The sequence below is a fragment of the Tinamus guttatus genome, unplaced genomic scaffold (genome assembly GCF_059628265.1).
Source record: "Tinamus guttatus ecotype Peru unplaced genomic scaffold, ASM5962826v1 Tinamus_guttatus_pri_ptg000079l, whole genome shotgun sequence".
NCBI classification, from domain to species: Eukaryota; Metazoa; Chordata; class Aves; order Tinamiformes; family Tinamidae; genus Tinamus; species Tinamus guttatus.
In genome coordinates, this window is record NW_028288613.1 from 3,173,448 (window position 1) to 3,193,721 (window position 20,274).

At 38.4% G+C, this 20,274-nt stretch overlaps 1 protein-coding gene across 1 annotated transcript in view; it reads left to right on the plus strand.

Moving 5' to 3' along the window:
• Positions 1 to 16,382, plus strand: part of CPXM2 (carboxypeptidase X, M14 family member 2) — a 65,630-nt gene extending 49,248 nt beyond the window's left edge. Inside the window, exons 7-13 of the mRNA XM_010223485.2 lie at positions 2,091 to 2,214; positions 3,435 to 3,631; positions 4,302 to 4,481; positions 5,030 to 5,327; positions 9,452 to 9,591; positions 10,575 to 10,674; positions 15,700 to 16,382. Of these exons, the coding sequence (XP_010221787.2) occupies positions 2,091 to 2,214; positions 3,435 to 3,631; positions 4,302 to 4,481; positions 5,030 to 5,327; positions 9,452 to 9,591; positions 10,575 to 10,674; positions 15,700 to 15,953 (1,293 nt within the window). The 3' untranslated portion in view covers positions 15,954 to 16,382. The remainder of the gene's footprint in view (positions 1 to 2,090; positions 2,215 to 3,434; positions 3,632 to 4,301; positions 4,482 to 5,029; positions 5,328 to 9,451; positions 9,592 to 10,574; positions 10,675 to 15,699) is intronic.
• The last annotated feature ends 3,892 nt before the right edge of the window (positions 16,383 to 20,274 follow it).

Genomic DNA, 20,274 nt, shown 5'->3' on the forward strand with positions numbered 1-20,274 from the left:
AAGCACCGTGACATTTCTGATGACCTGTTGTGCCATTTGTATGGCACATGGGTATGAGAGAAAACAAAATATGAAATATGTTCATTTCCAATGTTGCATTCTTATATAAGCACCTTGTAGAGATGAAATGATCAAATACACTGAAAGAGCATATCTAATTGCACTTTTCAGTATGGAATTTAAATTTGCAAGAAAAAAATCATATATACATATATGAAAAACAATCTGGAGATGAACAAATGTACAAAAATAACATCCTTTCGGTCTCTTTGCAACATGATTATAAATAGAAGTGAAGTCTTTTATGAGTGGAATTTTAATGATGTTCTTCCCAATGTGAATTGTGTTTCCACTTAGGTTTGGTAAATGGTAGCATGGGAATTGGACACATCTAATTATTGCATTTTTAAAATCATCAGCCTTGTTATCATCCAGTATTGTTTCTAAATTAACACTGTGTGAGCAAAGAGTTATGTTATGCTACAATACTTCTTCAATAATGTATGCACCATTGTTTATGAAAAGGCTGTCTAATTAATATTCCCCAGGGTTCCAATTTCCAGTGAAATTCTTATTTATTTTTTAATCCCTTCAAATGAAGAAAACAAGAAAGATAAATTAATCATTTAAACTTATTTTTAATAACTTCTTATTAAGATCACGCAAATTTTCAGATGTTTGTTTCCTTTAATCTATGCAAACACCCAAGCCAAAATCAGTGTTTCAAATGGCCGCGAAGGACTTAGCATAGGGTCTATTTGCCACAAACAAATTTTCAGCATGTCATCCTTCCTTTGCTCTCTCTTGGGTTAGTTGAGCACATCAGTACTCCATCTCCAAAATGTTGTACAGACAGATCTGACAGATAATGTTACCAGTGTTATCCTGGAAATGAAATTAATGCATATTTACTTCAGCTAGTCTTTTTTTCTGCTGCACAAATGTGCTGTAGATATTGGAAGTATCAGCTTAGAAAACAATACGTAAATGACTTTTAAGAGAATTATTCAAACTGTAGTTGAATAATTCTGTGTAGTTAACTAGTTAACTCTAGTTTGAAATGTGTTGAAGAGGAGTCAGGGTATAGAGCATAAATTTTAGAAACATTCAGGACTACTTGCAGATAGCTAATTTGTTTTGTTCCTATTTGGGGAGCCTAATTCAGATGTCTGCATTTCATACAATGAGAAAATAGAGCAAATTACCTTAATTCTCTCTGGTCATGTCTGTAAATTGTAGTATTTGGCATTTGTATGGGACGATTTAGCTTCTGCATTTCATTATCAAGACGACATCTGAATAACTACCTGGCTTTAAACAGAACTGTACCCCTTACCAAGACCTTCATTATGCGCTTTATTGAGTTGTTTAATTATATTTTGGTATGCCATGCTGTGTCCATATATATAATGAATAGAATAGATTCTGACAAAAGGTATGTTCTCAGACTGGATTAATTAAGGTTGTTGGCTTTTCCATTATAGATTTTAATTCTGCTAAAAGCAGGTAAGCAAATTATGAGGAATCTGGTTTATTAGCTATTTGCTGAAGAAGAAGATCCTGCTATGTTTAGGGGAGATTTTCAGATGACAACCAGCTTGCTGTTTTTTTTTTTTTTTTTTTTTTTTTACTATACCTAAAGTAATGACTTTCACTATGTGAGATTTTTGTATACATTTTGCATGAGATTTTGTAATACAAGAAGGTTGGGTTTAGTTTCTACCTAAATAAAGGTGACAGGAGTGATGAGAGCTCTCAAGGACAACAGTGTTTAAATGCATGATCTCCTTGTCATGTCCTTCATTTTCTGTTATTGCCAAAGTATCTCACATGTAAGAATGCTCTTGAACCTCACCAACACTGTGCTGCTTCAGCAGGTAGGATGCAACTTGTTGTATCTGAACAAATATTATATTGTGTGGTAGCATAGCCATAAGACCTAGCTTAAACAAAAAGCTTTTACAACTAAATGTAAACAGAACAGAAGAGAAATCAACAGTGTTAGCTACAACCAATTTGGAATGAAATAATTAATGTTGGTTATGTTTTGACGATGCATTATCTAACTATGCTGTTTCTTCCTTTGGCAGTTGATGAAAACTGTGAATAAAATGTGTCCGAATATCACAAGAATTTACAATATTGGGAAAAGCAACCAAGGACTAAAGTTGTATGCTGTAGAGATTTCTGACAACCCTGGAGAACACGAAGTTGGTTAGGATTTAGTGTAACTAAATCTGTTGGAGGGTGTTGGGCTTTGGCTTTTTTCCCCTTGTTCTGTATATCCGCAGCAATTATCACTGATGAAATTATGTTCACGGCAGCAAGGATTTATAATGTACGTGGGAGGAACTAATGCTATGTTGCTAAATTGGGAAGTGGAGGGGGAACACAAATAGAAGGTATTTCAAGTGTAGGATCAAATTCTTTAATGATAATGACCTTTATTCTTTACAACAACAACAAAAAAAAAAAGAAAGTGAATTTTAGTTCTGGGTAATGGATTTTACTGTGGGGATTTTTAGAGAGTCCCATGGAAATTTGATTCTTTTGAGATGCATGCATTGCAAGAAAAGACAGCTGGACTCTCCTGATATTTTTTCTGTGGTCATTGTGGGAGATGTTTTGTATAGCGACAGAGTACTCGACATAGAAACTCATTCAGTTTTTGCACAAGCTGCACCACCAGAATAATTCAGTTGTGCCTTGCCCTACCTGTAACATCAGAAAATCCTGCAGTGAGACGTTGCAAGGAGTGTACTCTGGGCTGGACCAGCTGCTTGGTTAGGTGGGATCCAACCACAAGCCGAGCTTTGGACAATTTTGCTTTATTATTCAGTTGTCTGTCCTGTAGACTGCTCTTCTCTGAATAGCCAGCATCATTCCTAATCAGTTCTGGAGCAGCTACTATTTGAATGCAAATTCAGTGCATTCAATAAAATCTTGACAAGTAAATATGGACCTGGTTTTTGATGAGTGAAGGGAAAGGAGTATTTGAGACCAGAGATCAATTATACAAATTCATTGGCTGTTATCTAAAAGTCTTAAAATATCTCCCAACAAACTGCCTGTTAAGGGATTTGTTGTGTTATTTTTAGACTAATGGAACTTTTAAGACCTACCTGTATTATGATGAAATGTTGAGTGAAATGCTGAGTTAAAATAATGTGTAATGGAAAAATGTATATCAGAGGTTTTGTACAGCAATTCCAGATATTGCTGGCATATAAACCAATTCATATCAGAGCAACAGAAAGCAATGATTTTTTTTTTTTTTTGGTGGGATTATAATTTCAGCTATTGTTCATTCCAGTCCAGGTGTTTCTGCAACCCCTGTTAGTTTAGGTGAAACATTTCTTGTTGGCAGGAGTGGCTTTTGATTACATCCTTGATCTGCTGCTCTGGTTGTGTTTCATTCAATGCGTTTTCAATAGGTGAACCAGAATTCCGGTACATCGCAGGAGCCCATGGGAATGAAGTGCTTGGACGGGAGCTAATCCTTCTGTTAATGCAGTTCATGTGCCAAGAGTACCTGGCTGGGAACCCGCGCATTGTCCATCTCATTGAGGATACCAGGATTCACCTCCTTCCTTCAGTCAACCCAGATGGATATGACAAGGCATATAAAGCGGTAATACAGTTATCAACATAGCAAAGGATTAGTGCTATTAAATTAATGAAGTATACTTCTGTTGTCAATACGTTTTTGAAGATCATGTTTTTTAAGCAATCAGGATAAAGTAAAAAATAAACATATGAAAGTAAGCATAAACTATTGAAACACCTTACTGAGAAAAAAACAAAGCTGAAAAATCGTATTTTTTGTGATATTGATTAACAGGATGATGGGTACTGAAAGGATGGTCCCTGAGACTGCAAGAGCAAACCAAGCTGAGGTGCACAGATCAATGTGAGCACCGCTGTGTGACAGGGCAAAATCACTCGGTCTGTTTTGTCGACAGAAACCAAGCTAGGAACAGGAAAATTTTCATTTCTCTGCAGTGGAAGTTTAATAGTGCATCTTTCAGAATAGTATAATATGTTTGGCATGGCAGAAATTTAGTCTAGAAGAGAAGAAAAAAAGAAAAAAAGGAAAATTGGAGGGCTGGCAGGTCTAGGGGAGCAATGTCTAGTATTTTCTTCATGTTAATGAAACAGCTCATTATTTTTTATTATTTTTCTCCCCTTTTCCCTCCCCCTTGTATAGAATTATCTCGTATTAGAGTCTCAAAACCCTTTTCTCAGGGCTCACAAGTTGCCATGTTCTGAATGGCCATTCCTTTTATTTTCTTTGTCCTAAGGGTTCAGAATTAGGCGGCTGGTCTTTAGGGCGATGGACGCAGGATGGCATTGATATCAACAATAATTTCCCTGATTTAAACTCGTTGCTCTGGGATTCTGAAGACCAGAAGAAGAGTAAAAGGAAAGTCCCAAACCATCACATTCCCATTCCAGACTGGTACCTGTCGGAAAACGCCACAGTAAGTAAAACCAGCTCCAGACAGAGAAAACCCCAAAGATTGGGACAGGCTGAAAACATCTTGTAGGTGAAGGTATATATCTTCAGCAAGTGCAGTTCATCTGCATATTTTAAAGGCTTCCCTTAAGTGGGATGAACTGCTTCCTGAAGGATCCTATTCTCCTTGATGTACTGAGGGAGTCTGGAGGAAATATTCAAATTTTGGGAAGCAGGAAATAGACAAAGAGAAGACCTTGAAGGGCTCAGTACTATGAAACAGATTCCCTAGGCTTGTAGAGCTTTCTGAGGGATTTTCTCTTGATGTTCTTGAATAAGAATAACATTCCTGCATAAATCGCAAACACTAAGGTCATGTAACTTTTTATGGTTTGGTGGTGGCCTCCAAAGCCCTGCTAGCAGCCACTGTGATGTGAAGCAGCCTTTCTCCTCGATACCATTTCTTCTGCTGGTTGCACACTGAAAGTGGGACACCTTTGTCTCTTCCAACTATGCAGGAAGTCCATTAGATTTCAGTGCTCCAAGCAAAGCCTCTGTTTCCTTTCCTCCTAGGTGGCAGTTGAGACACGAGCAATCATAGCATGGATGGAAAAAATCCCCTTTGTGCTCGGTGGCAATTTACAGGGAGGCGAACTGGTGGTCGCCTACCCCTATGATATGGTTCGTTCCATGTGGAAGACCCAGGATTACACACCCACCCCGGACGACCACGTCTTTCGCTGGCTGGCATATTCCTACGCCTCCACTCACCGGCTGATGACGGACGCGAGGAGGAGAGCGTGTCACACTGAGGACTTCCAGAAGGAGGATGGCACCGTTAATGGGGCCTCATGGCATACAGTGGCTGGAAGTAAGTGTCTGTAGAAGCTTTCCCTGTGGTTCCCTGTTAAACGTGATAAAGCCATAATTGCCTGGTAGAGGTGATGGTAGTAAACATGTCCACTGAGAAAAGAGGTGGCATCAATGACCATCAGCAGGTCTGCTTGGTAGCATGTTGTGCTGGTAGCAACTTGACTGACAGCTTTCCAGAAGAGCCGAGTAGCTGTTGCATTTGCTACTGGTTTTCCCAAGAGTGCACATGCAATGTATAAGCTGTTCCATATGTTTAAGACTGTCACAAGTAAAGCTCACCATGTGCCAGATAATCCTAGCCAGCATCCAGACAGATTCCAAAGAGCAAGCCAGTCCAAAACCACTAGAAAGAGGGAATCTGTCTCGGAAGGTACCAGCAGAAAACAGTGCAGACAAACAGAGGAAGTGATGCCAGGATTTTAGGAGTAACTCCCAACCTGGCTAGGGAGACTAGGGAGAGACTCCAGGTGCCCTCAGAGAAGGAAATCTTAGTTTCAGCTCCTGCTCCCTGAACTTAGCAGCAGCTCAGCCCATGTTTGTGTTCCCTTCGAGTTATGGAAATGTGCCACAGAAAGCTGCTGCCTGCCTGCTACCGTCCTGCTTGTGAAGGGCCTGGCCGTGTCTACACACAGATTTTGAACGGGCTCCATAGGCATTTCTGCTGCCAGAAGAAACTACCAGCTGTGTCATTCCCCACATGCCCAAGCCTGCGGAGTGAAGGAGAAGCCGTGTCCTGCAGAGCCTCTGTTTGCAGGATAGCCCCCTTGGAAACGCGTTTCCAGCATGAGTCTCCAACACCTGGATGTGCCCATCCTTGTGCCATCATTAGGCTTGGACTGGGGCCTCTGCTGGTTCCTCACAGCTCTCCCAACCCACTCTTTGCTCATCAGCTGGACGCAGCATTCTGTGAGATGCAGAAATGTGTCTGCTCTTGTTTGGTGATAGCAACCACAACAGCAGCAGAAGTGATAAATTAATAGATGCAAGTCCAGATCAAATTTTTATGAGAGCTAATGCTTGTGTGTAATTTGCAGGTCACTGCACTGCATGAACCTTTCCAAGTGTTGGACGCAGCTTTTACTGTTTTTGCATCGGCCTATGTAAAGTTAGTGATGGCCAGCTTTTAAGGGATAGAGCCAGGAATTAGATTTTCTTTTCAAATATATTTTGTGCTGGGTTTAATCCAAGGGAAACAAGATTGAGCTGCTTGGATCACAAGTCCAATGCCTGACAATACATTTCAATACGTTCTGCAAATTCTGGAAAATTCAGAATGCCAACTTAATAACTTAATTATTTATGTGTTTAATTTTCCTAAGTACTATAGAAACATGATTATGGATTGATCCAAAAAAAGATGGCACTGGCCATGTCACTAACAGATACACATTAAGTTATATTAAGTAATGCTCTACAATATAGTTGCTGAGTAATAACTTGGTTTCTTAGTAACAATTATATATTGGATTTGGTTCATCTGATTTATTTTATTGCTTCGTGATGTTTCTCATTACATTTTACATCTTGCTTTCTGTCATTATCATAAAACTTCCAAAATTGCCTTTGAGAATTGCTAGAATACTGATTTTGCTTTCATTTTACCATCCAATTTACACCTTGGATTCTATGCTAAACCTCAAAGGATATGGTTTCAGACCCACAGGATGCTTTCGTGCTAATCTTTCCAGGCTCCTCACCAAGAATTTTTCCTCTGACTTCTGTGAAATCCTACCTTTTTTTTTTTTTTCCTGTGCTTTCTCTGTGCATGGTATTTATTTCCTCTGTCAGATGCAGAATTTCCACCTAAAGTCATTAAAGTTGCTGGGCATTTTCTTAAAATTCTAATGGGTTTCAGACCATGTCAAAAATGTTGTACTAAAGTATGTGTAAGTGAAAACAAAGAGAGCTTGGAAGGGAATGATTTACATGGAAATAATATATATGCATATGTATAAACACATCTTTTTTAGAAAATGATAGCAAGTTAAGCACTGGCACATGACTTTGTAAAGGGTTATCCAAACATGATTCAAGTATCTTCATATTTGGTGATAAAGAATTGCCCTGATATCGCTTCTATTTCTTCCCCTCCATAATACCTTAACTATTTATAACTAATTATATAGTCACTAACATGTAGCTCTTTAGGAGCTATACTATTTCTTGCTCATATTCTAGGCTGCAAGGAGTGTAAATTTCTAGATAATTTTAACATTGTTGTGCTGCACACAGGCAAACAATATATATATTTTTTATTTTTATTCACGGTGTTTTCAAGGCTGGATTTGCCTTCAGACACTATGGATTTGCTGCTTCAGACACTATGCGGATAGTTGCTCTTGGCAACATTAAATCATTTTCTTAAATGCGCTTATTAAAACAGAGCAATTACTGCATATTGCAACACATTTCACAATAGATTAATCAGGATGCAATGCAGTATGTGAGGAGAAAATATTTGTGACTGTTTCTCAAATGGAAGGGAAGCACATTTCTGCAGAGTAGCATATGCCATAACTTGATATTTTAGTCTTTTCACATCAACAAATGTGAAAAGCTTAACATCTGTATTATATAATCCTCCTGCTCTGCGTCCAGAAGGCACAGAGGGCTCATTAAATCTTGACTACTGTTGCATGGTAATTGAACAGGGATAGATTTTTTTTTTTAACTCCTTTCAATCAGAAATACTTAATGAATGTATTTCCCCCTAATTCCACCATGGTAACATATAAAAATGAATGCATAATAAAATATAGCATAATAAGTTTTTAAAGTTTATTTTTTAATCAAAAGTGTCAGCGGATGGTAAGAAAGAAAATCCTATCATTTATTCCTCCAGCATTCATCTACTACATCATGTTATCTGTATGACTGTGGAGACTGATAAATGGAATTCCCCAAGGGAAAATATTTTTGAGAATCAGGAGAGGAACATGAAAAATAGAAATATTTCAGAGATCTCTATGTAAATACTATCTTTCCTAGTGGCACGGCCTGGGCTTTGTAAATAACACAACTATCTTTGTAATATAGTTCTAAACTGCAGTTCACCAAAGGTCAGAGGCATTGAACCCTCTAGTTTTTGATTGCTGTGTATTCCTTGCAGAAATCCCTATTGCAGAACAGCGGTGTTGCTTCCAGTCTTCTGCAAAGCCATAACAGGGAGAAATGGAATAGGTCCTTTCATTGCTTGCAAGCTAACAAGCACAATACATAACAATATATAATAGAATATAAATATAACATATATATAACTTATTAAGTTTTTACTATTTTGTTTTTTTTTTTTTCTGCTTCTCCTGTTACTTTTATTACTGGAGTGGGAGAATAATTTGGAATGGGAAAGCTATTTATTCCATCGGCTGTTCTGATAACTTTTTTTCCGTAGCAATCCCTGTGTGCACATTACTTTTCATCCCAGCATTTAAGTGCTGGATAAATTAGGTGAATACTCTGCACCCACACAAGCTAATGTATACCATCCCATTTCCTCCCAGGGCAGTCCTAGGGGCACCACTTTAGCCAAGCTCACTGTAGTTTCGTTCTTTTGGCTGGAAAATGGATCAGGAGTTTGTTTCTGGGACGCTGGGAATGTGGGAGCTGTGCATGGAAAAAGAGGAGGGAGCTCAGTCATCGCCTCTTGAACTCTTACTGCATAAGAATTCTGCCCATGGAGTTTTGTGGGCCACCTGATGTGCCTTGATATTTCCCACTGATATCACAGACACTCCATCTAGAATAAGTGATGTTTTTTGTTTTGTTTTTCTGCCAGAGCTCTAATTCCTGTAAATTTGGTGGTGGTGAAATGGCCCTGTTCTTTGCACCTAAGGAAGCAGATATGTGGTGCTAGGGTGACTAGTGGAAAGGGGCCGCAGTGGCCAATGCTCTTACACTGGAGTCTTGCACAGACTGGTTTAAGCACATTGGCAGCACTCTGCTCCTAAAATTGCTGTTGTGATGTTATTCACAGCACTTAGTTACAGGAGACGTGGTATCCTTTAGAAAGCATTTCACTGTTAAGATCTGCTGACTGAGACAGCTAGATAAATATTTAATTTCTGTTATTTACTTTACATGAAATGATCTGATCAATTGTTTCTTTTCTTCCCCTTTTGACAGGCATAAATGACTTCAGCTACCTGCACACAAACTGCTTTGAGCTATCCATCTACGTAGGCTGTGACAAGTATCCTCACGAGAGTGAGTTGCCTGAAGAGTGGGAAAACAACCGCGAATCTCTGATAGTCTTTATGGAACAGGTACTTAGCAGAATAACAACTTCTGAATAACTCTGTTTGTGAAGCCCTGTCTTTCCCTGAGTTTGCAATGACCATCTGTGCTCTGCTTTGGGTAGGGCTGTAGCCTGGAGGAGCCACGTTGCTCATGGAGGTTGATGTTCTTCTAGACACGGTTGACATTCAGCACCATGTAGACATGTCACCCCTTACTGTCTTAGAGAAGGTTCAGCCTTTGCCTTTCCTGCTGTACAAACACTGTCACTGGGTTTTTCAAAGCTGTTGAAGAGTTTCTGATGTTTGACTAATTATTTTTCTTCCTTTGCTTTGGCATAAGTTTCTGTGGAAAGCTGCTGGATGTCTTCTAAAACCCCTGTTGATTTTATGCTTCATTTTCTACAGTGTTTCCACATGAATTGGAAGCTAGGATGCTTGGTGCAAAAATTTCAGCTGTTACCATGACTTACATGAAAATCAGAAATGGTTTCTACACTACAAAGTACTACCTAATCCCTGTGGATCCACAGGGCTAACATTACCTTCAGCCTGAAAAGCTTTAGAAAGAAAAGTTTCACTAATGATGTGTGGTTTAAATGATATAAGTTACATGATTTTGTATATTTGTGGTAGAAACTTTACTTGTGAGAAGTAATGACATATCACTTCTATCAGACACTTTTAGCTTAAGAGGGCAAAATAATGACACTTGCTAAAATTTTAACTGCATGCAGAGCTTTCCAGAAATGACTAATGGAAACACCCCTGTATCTGCTGCTTTTATTAGATGCTCTCTCTGTCTTTTGAACTTGATGCTTCAGGAATCCTAAAAGGGTTTGTAAGCTAATACAAGACTAGCTGATTCCTGGTAGCTTAATAATATATTCTTAATGATATTTTAAAATGGAAATAGAATAAACTTAATTCCTACATAGAATTAATGATTTACTGTATCCTACTAATGATATCACTTGTTATTGTTGTATAATGTTTGTTTATTCTTTCAATAGGTCCATCGAGGCATCAAAGGCATTGTGAAAGATATACATGGCAAAGGAATTCCAAATGCTATTATTTCTGTAGAAGGTGTCAACCATGACATTCGCACAGGTAAAACAATAAAATGTCAGTGCAGAAGAAAAGATTAAAAAAGAAAAAAAAAAAAGAAAAGAAAAAATGGCGAATGACGTCGCATCGTTGAATTCTTCTCTGGGGACAGTTTGCAATCCAGAGAGCACGTTGCAGAAAGAGAGATACAGGAGGAGGGAGTTGCTGCTTTCCAAGGAGCAGCTGCTTGGAAAAGAAAGGAACAGAACGGATCGGGGGTTTCTCCTGCCTGCCCTCTCTTCTTCCCACTTGTTTTACAGAATTGAGCAAGTAGTTTTGTCTCTGCCCAGCACCAATAGGCTGAGTAAGGCCAGGTTAAGAAAGAATCCCTATTTCCCCTTTTACTATATGAAAATAATGAGATTCTAACCCAGAATGATTAAAGCACTGATTATCCAAACCAGAGCGATACTGTGCTGTATGAAGGGTGCTTCTGTGGCTGTTAGCACTCGAATGTGTTAGAAACTTGATTTAGAGAGTTGTCCAGAAAAGGAACAGCTGCTACAGGAAAGAGGGAGTTTCACACTCTTATGAGTCTTTCACAAAACATCACAGTGTTAAGAAATTTGCCATCCCAGAGGTTTATTTTTCAATGCTTATATTTAAAAAAAAATGCATAAACGGGTATTTATCATGCTTGTACGGTCTTGATCTTTACCTATAGATAGGTAAACTGTATTCAGTGTAAACTAGGCCTATTTAAAGACCTGGAAAATAGTTATGGCACTTCAGTGTCATGTTCTAAGTACTGCTTTGAATAGATACTAATTGTTAAAAAATCAGTAGTAATACCAGTATAGTAGTTGTAGGTTGGCCAACACCCCTTTGCTTGTGTAGATTTTTTAGACACAGTCATCAAAGTTGAAAAACAGCAAATAGGCTCTAAGGACAAGTGTCATGCAACAACCTGGCTGTCAAAGTAAGGGTGGCAGTAGGATAATAAAATGTTATTTGTGAATAAGCAAACAAATCATATTGTATTCCAGGGCTGGCTTAATGTTAGAAACAAGGACACTGATTTTATATTTGTTTCTCTCTTGCTTGCATTCTCGGTCTTTCATTAGTTGCACAGCAAATGAGGTGCAGTAGGTCATACTTTAGCATCTTAGCTGTTTTTGATTTATACAATAGCATGGATCTTTGGATAAGAAACTTCCAAATCTTTAATGTTTGCTACAGCTGATTATTTGAGTTGATAATAAATCTTGAAATATCTAACTTAGTTTACAATTAATATTATTTCAGTGCTACTGTGTCTATTGTAAAAGAAAACATTGAAAGACAGATATTTAATAAGGCAGTAATGATTCTTCCTTAAATACTTCAAAATGTGACCACTGGGAAATGATAACATGAATAAAAGTAATCAGTTGTTTTGGAAGGCTGCCATAAACTGTGGGTTGTTTTTCTCTGGTCGAGACCAAATAAACGCAGTGGGTGATTAATCTCCAACTCTCATTATACTAAATTGCCACACGAAAGAAAAATTCTTTTAAATGACAGCAAATTTACATGCATGTAATACGTGACTGTTCAACATCCTAGAATACACCTTGTAACACTCAGGAAACTTGGAATTACTCAAGCCTAGATTTAGAACTGAGCTTTCATGGCTCAAAGCCATCTGTAATTGTCAGGAAAAATAAAGCACCTGTTTCTTCTTTTTGTTTGTTTCTTTCTTTAAATGAGTAATGTTAAAGTTGAAACTGTGTTTGGGTTTCACTTTCTAAATGGGAACATAAACATTCTATCTTGTTTTATACAGATAATTCTGTATATGTCATTAGTCTTTGAAGTGGAAAATTTATGTTGGAGACAAAAAAAATGAAATGGTGTATATAACTGCACAGAAGGAAGGCAAATTGTCAGCTTTATCCTTTCATTTGTATCTTTTCAAATGAAAAATGCAGCCATATAAAAACAACTGATTTCCCTTGATAAAAAATAATTTAAATGGGAGAAGAATTATGGCCATTGTCTGTATTTATATAACTTTTGTTTAATGTGATTTGGGCTATACAGTAACTGCTATTTCTTTATGGTCAATGGTTAATGTGGTCATGTAGAGCAGACAAAAATTGTCTGTTAAAAGCTTTTTTTAGGATTTTTTTCTGATTTCTGCTTCTGTCTGTGCACAAAAGAAGTGCACATAGAGCACTTTTGTAACTTTCTCTTGGAAGTACAATATTTCTTCTGGGAAAAGGAGACAGTTGATGCTAAGCTGATAATATTAATAAGCTAATTGAAATTATTGATTCTGTTGAAGGTAAGGGCTTTGTGGAAGATTATTCCATTTTCTCTTGATGCAGATGTAACTATTGATTTAGTCAGAGTGATTACATGGTATTACGCTTAGATGTGAACTGTATTCTGTAAGATAACCTTTGGAAAAAAACTTAATCAATTGGATGAACAAATGCACCTGGACACCCATTTTTCACGTTTTGCTAGGACAGTTCTCTGTGTTGCCTTCTCGCTCCCCCTAGCAGTGGTCAGAGGACTTTCCACTGCGGAGACCTGGAGGAGTTAGTAAATTCTTCTGATTTAGGCTGTTGCAAAATGGCCTCTTTATGTCAAATACGTCCCTTCTTGTCTCTGAGACAGAGTTTTGTGTAGGGACACACCATAACCTTGTGATCAAGAAAGTCTTGAGCAAGGTGAGGTGCCATCTTCAGACTTATTAGGGAGGCTGAGCACTGGAGGCCTCTTTCTGAGCACGGTTTTGATCTTTGGCAGAGGGTAATATTTGCCATCTAGCAGCTGCTCATCTTTAGCAGTGCTGTAGCTCAGTAGCCTGTGGTAACATTTCATAACATTTGTCTTGTCTAATTGTATTTCTAATGTTATAACTATTTAGGCTTATTGTTGGCTGCTGCTTCTATAAAGCAAGCTTAAGCAGATGTTCTTACATAAGCTGGGCATGCAGTACTGTGGCAAAACTTTCCTGGAGAGCTTTCTGTAGGTAACAGAACATTGAGAGACTTGTATTATATATTTAAACTCATGATGTTTAGTTCATATAAGTTTAGATGTGTCTCTTCATTTTAACTTAGAATCTAGCCTATCGGATTCAGGGAGTATTCCTCTTAACTGAAGATTTTATGGAGTGCCCTGACACTTGTATTTAATTTATAATAATGCAATCATTTTATTATTATTATTATGTGTTATCATTTTATCTGAGCAGACTTGGCAATTCTTCTCTGGACCCAATAGGTGGAGATAGATGTTGTCTGCCTCCAGCCTGCTCCAACTGGAGCCTATTGTTTTAGAAAACATATTATTTACTATATTTATCCATATCTTTAATTTTGTTTCTCTTGACATCTGCTCTGAATTTTTTTACCTACTCTATTTAACATGATTAAACAAACAAACAACAAAAAAAACCTTTTAGTCTGGCATTAAAGGTTGGGTAGTGACAGGTGACAGAGGGACTAATGTCTAGTTATGTGTAAATTGAAAGGAGGTAAATAAAGTGCATCCTGCTAGCAATTTATTATCTTGCTCTGCTCTAATTCCCTAGCTGTGCCTGAATGTGTAGATTTTTTATGGAATTATGCAGAGCCGTAATGGTCGGCCTGTTAAATCTGTATCAGGAAAATGTGGGTCAGTTCTGAACCCCCTGGCAGGGGTTACAGAGCAAAAGCTGTTTTTCACCCTAAGTCCTATCCTGAAATAGCCTCAAGCAAAACACAGCCAAGGCAGGATGGTAGAGCCAAGAACGAGCTCCCAGGGCTAAGGTCAAGAAACCTGGGCAGCTTTAAGTTCTGCTTTTTGGCTAAGGTTCCTGGTGACCCAACAGTAAGGGCAAGGAACTGAAGAGATCATCAGAAAGTCCTTTTTAAGCCTCTTGGGACTCCTTCCTATAAATGCTTGAGAACTGAGAAACACGAAATCTGGACCATCACCATCACCTTGGGTAACACCAATTAGACGAAAGGAAAACCCAAGTGGTCCAGTGTGCAAGAGTTACCTTGGTCAGGTGTGCTTCTTGCAGAGTATCTGCTCAGGCCTGAGTGGCCTGTTCTAGGTGACACTCTTGTGAGCAGGACATTGGACTGGAGGATCTCAGGAGGTCCCCTCCAAATTCAACCATTCTCTGATTTCACACTTGCAAGTGGAAGCTGTAATATCAGGATATAGTTGATATTACTGTTTTGTTAATATTTTAAAACATGCTACTTTTTTTTTCCACCATGTCCTAAATTAAAATTGTATTTCTTTAAGTAGATGCAAGATAGTCTTATTCCAACACGACCAGTCTGATTTTTTTCCAAGTATGGCATTTTTATCCAAACTAGTTTTAGCAACACAGTGCATTGCAAGTGGCCCAAAGCTAGTAATAGCAAGGTTGTCTCTTCCCATTACTGTTAAAAACACCTCTTCCTACCAGAGATATTGCATTTCCATTTATATATAGAATTGTGTAACTGAAAGTGCACTTTCATTACACAGAGGGGTTGCCCAGGTTGGAGTAGAAAACAATTTTTAGATATTATATTTTTATCACCTTTCTCCATCCACAGCTAAGCATGTTTACTAGTTAAAATAATACTTAGAAGTCTAAAAACATCCTAAATGTACGTGAATAGCCTGGATAACTTGACAACACCTATAGGAGAAGAAAAATTCCAGATTCAACGAGGTGTTAAAATACACTTTGCTTTATTCACAAGTCATTTAGCTGGTTATGGTAGTGCTGTTCATGCATTTACAGGCAGGTAAGTGGCTAAGTACCCAGAGGAATTATGGTTTGTAGGAAAATCAATGTATTAAAACTGTAAAAATGTAAGATCTTACTGAAGAGCATATTTACCTGCAAAGATCTGTGCAGTGATGTGCATTTACTCATACTGGAATACTCAAAAGCATGGAAACGTGTGTTTGGCCAGGATCACTTGCGTGTCATGGGTCCCCGCTGTGTCTCTGGGTTCCTCTTGATTGGCAGGGACTAATTAGTTTTGGGACAGATCTTTTACACCAGCAACATTGTTCTGAAGCTGTCTCTTCTGGTCCTTCTACCAGGGAGCGATGGGGATTACTGGCGGCTCCTCAACCCGGGGGACTACGTGGTGGCCGTGCGAGCCGAGGGCTACACGGCGGCCACCAAGGCCTGCGAGGTCGGCTACGACATGGGGGCTACGCAGTGCGACTTCACCATCTCCAAAACCAACCTCGCGAGGATCAAGGAGATCATGAGGAAGTTCGGGAAGCAGCCGGTCAGCCTGTCCATGCGGCGGCTCAGGCAGCGGGCTCGGCAGTGGCGCCAGCGGAGATAGACGGACTTCAACCCCCAAGGACACCCCGAGGATGCCACGAGCTCTGCTTCTATCAGCCTGGCTGTAGTCGTAGTAAGAGTTTCATAGCCAACCTTCTAATACATATTTTTTCTATACACAGTCTTTCAGTTAGTAGAGCTGGACGGATAGTGGATTTTTTTTTTCAGTTTGGTGAAAAATCAGAAGCAAAATTCAAGTCAAACCAGAATCAGCCTCTGGTTGTGAGGAGAGGAGGGAGGAATGAAAAAAGATGTTTTGGGTTTACATGAAATGAGATACTTTGCCCGTGGGTTATTTAATCCTTTCTAAATCTGTTTTCTAAAGCAAGAACAAACAGAAAGCCCCCAGATTATTAAGGAGAAATAATTTGAATGAGAGGCTGAAAAATGCTGTTTTAAAATTAAAAAAATAGATATAAATAGATATATCTTGTAATTCAAAAAAAATCTTTTAAATACCTTTTAATCTTCATTCTCACACAGGAGGAAAGCTGAGAAGGGATAATTTCTTTTGAATATCTTTGAAATTTGTGTCAAAATTTCCATCCCTCTTTCCCTGAGAGTCCACCTTTGACAAGCACTGTGACTCTTAGGTGTGGGGGCTGGGAATGAAGCAAATAGTCAATCTCAGTTTTTCAGTTTTGGTTGTTTGTGTTTAAGGATATTTTGTGATTCCAGGAATTGTTTTCTTCTCCGGATTTTTAAAGATATATTTTTATTCTGTGAACGAAATCGCACCAAAAGGGCATTGGGTACAGGCCAATGCAGCACTGTGGAATGGCATCTCCTCTTTAACCCAGGAGAAGGACTTGAAATGAAGCTTTTCTTGGCAGTCTTCCATCTGGATGGTCTCTGGAAGGTGCATATCCACAAATCCACTGGCAACATCTTTTCCTTGACTCTACCAAGTGCCACTGCCCGCCCCAACATGCAAGGGATATCGTGGTCCTCTCTGTGCTCTGCTCCCCTGCCTGGTCATGTTGCCACTAGAGCTGCCGCTTTTCAGGCCTCGCCACTCTGGGAGCTGGACTGGAGCTTTCTTGGCTTTTAAGTGACAAATTTGTATAGCAGGACAGGACCGAGGTTCAGGAAAGATGCAGATCAACTTGAGGGGAGAATGAGCTAAGTAAACACTCGTCAAATCATCAGCTGGTGAAAATCAACTTTGTTCTGTCGGTTTAATGTCATGACTATGAGTTGCACCAAATGGAGGTCCAGCTGTAGTGTTTTAGCCAGTCAAAATGTTATGGATAAACATCTCTAATGTGCATGGTAGCAAGGCTGCAGTATACATTTCCAAATACAGTTCTGTTTAAAACATTCTGATTGCTGTTACAGTTCTTGCCTAACTTGATATGATTCTTGGAAAAGACATTCACCAAAATATCACTCAAAAAGAAGGAAAAATAAACTGCAAGTAGGAAACTTACTGTGAAAATACGATGTGCCATCTGTATTTAATTTTTTTTTTATTATCAACAAAGAATCTTGTAAACACATAAAAGGCAAAAGTTTGCAGAGTGAATAATATGAGCACGAACTCTTGCATACTAAGTAGTCCCATTCTTAATTCTTTTTTGACAATTCCAGGCTATACTTTTTCTGCCAATACCATTAAATAACAGCAATGTATTTGATAGCAAGGGCACAAAGAAAGTAGCAGAGTTCACACATAATTTTGTGTCACTAAAATTATGAAACTTCAGCTCCCTGCATAATTTGAATTAAATAAGAGGTAAACAAATAATCCAATCGTTGCATTAACATTTCGAATTACATTTTACTTTGTTCACCTTCTTCACCACCCTTTCCAGGCATTCTATATGCCACGTATTTTCATACTGAAAATGTAGCAGCAAGGTTATCAAGAAGGTTGTAGCTTTACTTATCTCCAAAATAGATTGGGATGTACAGATTTGTGTGCAGTTCTTTGGGTGGTTTCTCTCCAGAGACCCACAAATGTTCCCCTGTCATCTTGCTCCTGGTAGGCTGCATGCAAGGAGGCAACCAGCCAAACTAAAATCACGCTGTTCGTCAGATCAAAGCTGGAAACACTAGTTGGACATTTTTTGTTCAGAGAGGTAAATTATTACTCTGTGAAAACACTGTTTCAGGCAGGCTTCAGGTTTACTTAACGGTCCTAAAGGTTCGAAGGTTCTCAGGTATGAGGTTATCTGGACAAGATGTGTTTTTTTGTTTTTGTTTTCCACAGTAAGTGGATTGGTGGGAAATTCTGTAAAGTCTATTAACTAAAATAGAATGTGCGCTCATTGCTCCAAACCTCAGTAGCATCAGAAGCCTCGAGTAGTGGCCTTGGCCATGATTAATGCGAGCCTAGCAAAGCTATGGCTAATGCAGGTTAGTCTTATTCCATTTTAGTCCAGGTCCTGCTAAAAGCTCATAGGCATCAAGCCTCCCAGTGTGTATTTGTCTGTGCAGGTTATCACTATTTTGGGGGGGCCTTTAGACTGGAAAACACTCAAGTTCAATGGACTTTTACTACTAACTTCAAGTCTGTAAATAGTCCAAGATTGTGTGCTAAGATGTTTTCACAATTGTGCATTTATTCTTGTGCTTATGTTTGCTCTGAATAGGATAGTACTGAGTTGAAAAGTTCCCTGTTTACTGCTATAGCCATACAATTAGGTTAAAAATATTTATTTGAAATACATGTCAGAGCCACTTAATCTTTAGATAGAAACAAACCACAAGCCACTAAAACCAGATACCGATATTTTCTATTTGTCTACCTTTTCTATGGCTTCAAAAAAGGTATTTTTTTCTATATTCTCTGCTTTTTATCTCTAAAGAGAAGTTGTTGTAGGAAAAGAGGGCAACCCTGCAGAAAAGACAGGAAATAAAACTTGAAGATGCATAAACTCCTTTTATAACCACAGATCCATTTTAATAGCCACAGATATGAGGACTTCCCTAAGCCTTACTCTTTCCTGATACAAAATAAAAAAATACAATATTTTCCAAGTAATAAGAGATTCAGCTACACAATCTCACCCACACAGTAAAGGTTAAATAAATAAAAGACTAAAGCATCTCCTTTTTTGATAATACCAGTCATCAATCATCTGCTCACTTGGAAAGTCCTGACAGTCGTAAAATACAGCGTGAGCCGAATGGTTTTATCTTGAGCATCCAAGTCCTGCAATGCATTTTTTAGTTTTTCACTTGTTTACCATAAACTTTATCACCTTGTAGCCTGGTTTATCTCACTCCTGTTAGTAACTATATGTATTCACAGGCATGCTAACTTCTGGAAGACAGATCTCAGGATATGCAGATCACATGGGAATGCTGAAGTCCATGAAGCAATAGCTACTTACACACATTGGTGCAAGTGCATTGAATCTTCATAACATCTAACCCAAATTTAATCCCCTGTCTGCAGAACACTATGTGACCTCTATTTAAGTATCCATTCCATTAGGACATTTAGCTTTGTGTGAGTGAAAAACACACTAGTAAAAATGAATATAAATGAAGTTGGCAATTATGCTGGTGAAGAAACAATGTTCTGCTGGACATTTTAAACCCGTTGCATCTTTTCAGTTTCTTCCTCTCTCTATGTATATTATGTTTTTTATTTCTTTTGCTTTAGCTCTTTATTTTCAGTGAATTGGGGATATCTTTCTGAAGCCTGTGATGGAGCTATAGCAGTCAGTGATGAACGTTTATAGCCAGATTTATTTGCCTCTTTTATTATTCTACAGCAGGTGCTTGACCTTTTTGAGAAGCACCTGAGTGAAGACGAGTTGAAACAAGTGGTCTCACGCCGAAGACTTTCAGCAGTTAACCTTTAAAAATTGACATCCAGAACATTTGCTATAGGCGTGCACTAGCTGATAATGTCTATATGTGGAATCTCAGTATCGGTCGGAAGTGAGTGAGTTACAGACACAAGCTTGAGCTTGGGTAAGTGTGATAGTGTCACTGGTAGTGTCACCTCCCGATTCAGCATGCAACAGCCTTTACCAGGAGATAAGTGTTTTTAGGCTTCAGGTGGTTAACTTAAAGCTTTATAAGTCTTTATTCTTTTATTTCCCTAAGTTTGAAAGCTTTAGTCATGTCTGTGTCTTTACTATAGTGTGCTTAGCAGACCTAAATTTTTAAAATATCTTTTACCTTGAAATTACCTTTTTTTTAAAAAAAAATCTTAATATAATATGTAGTATATCTTAACGTAATATGTTTTGGGGGGAAATTTGAGTTCAGTGAAGCCTTCACATCTTGTGCCTGGAGCAACAAGTCACTAACTAACCTTTCTCTACCATTTCTTTCTTTCTTCCACTGTTACAGCCCTCATTTTA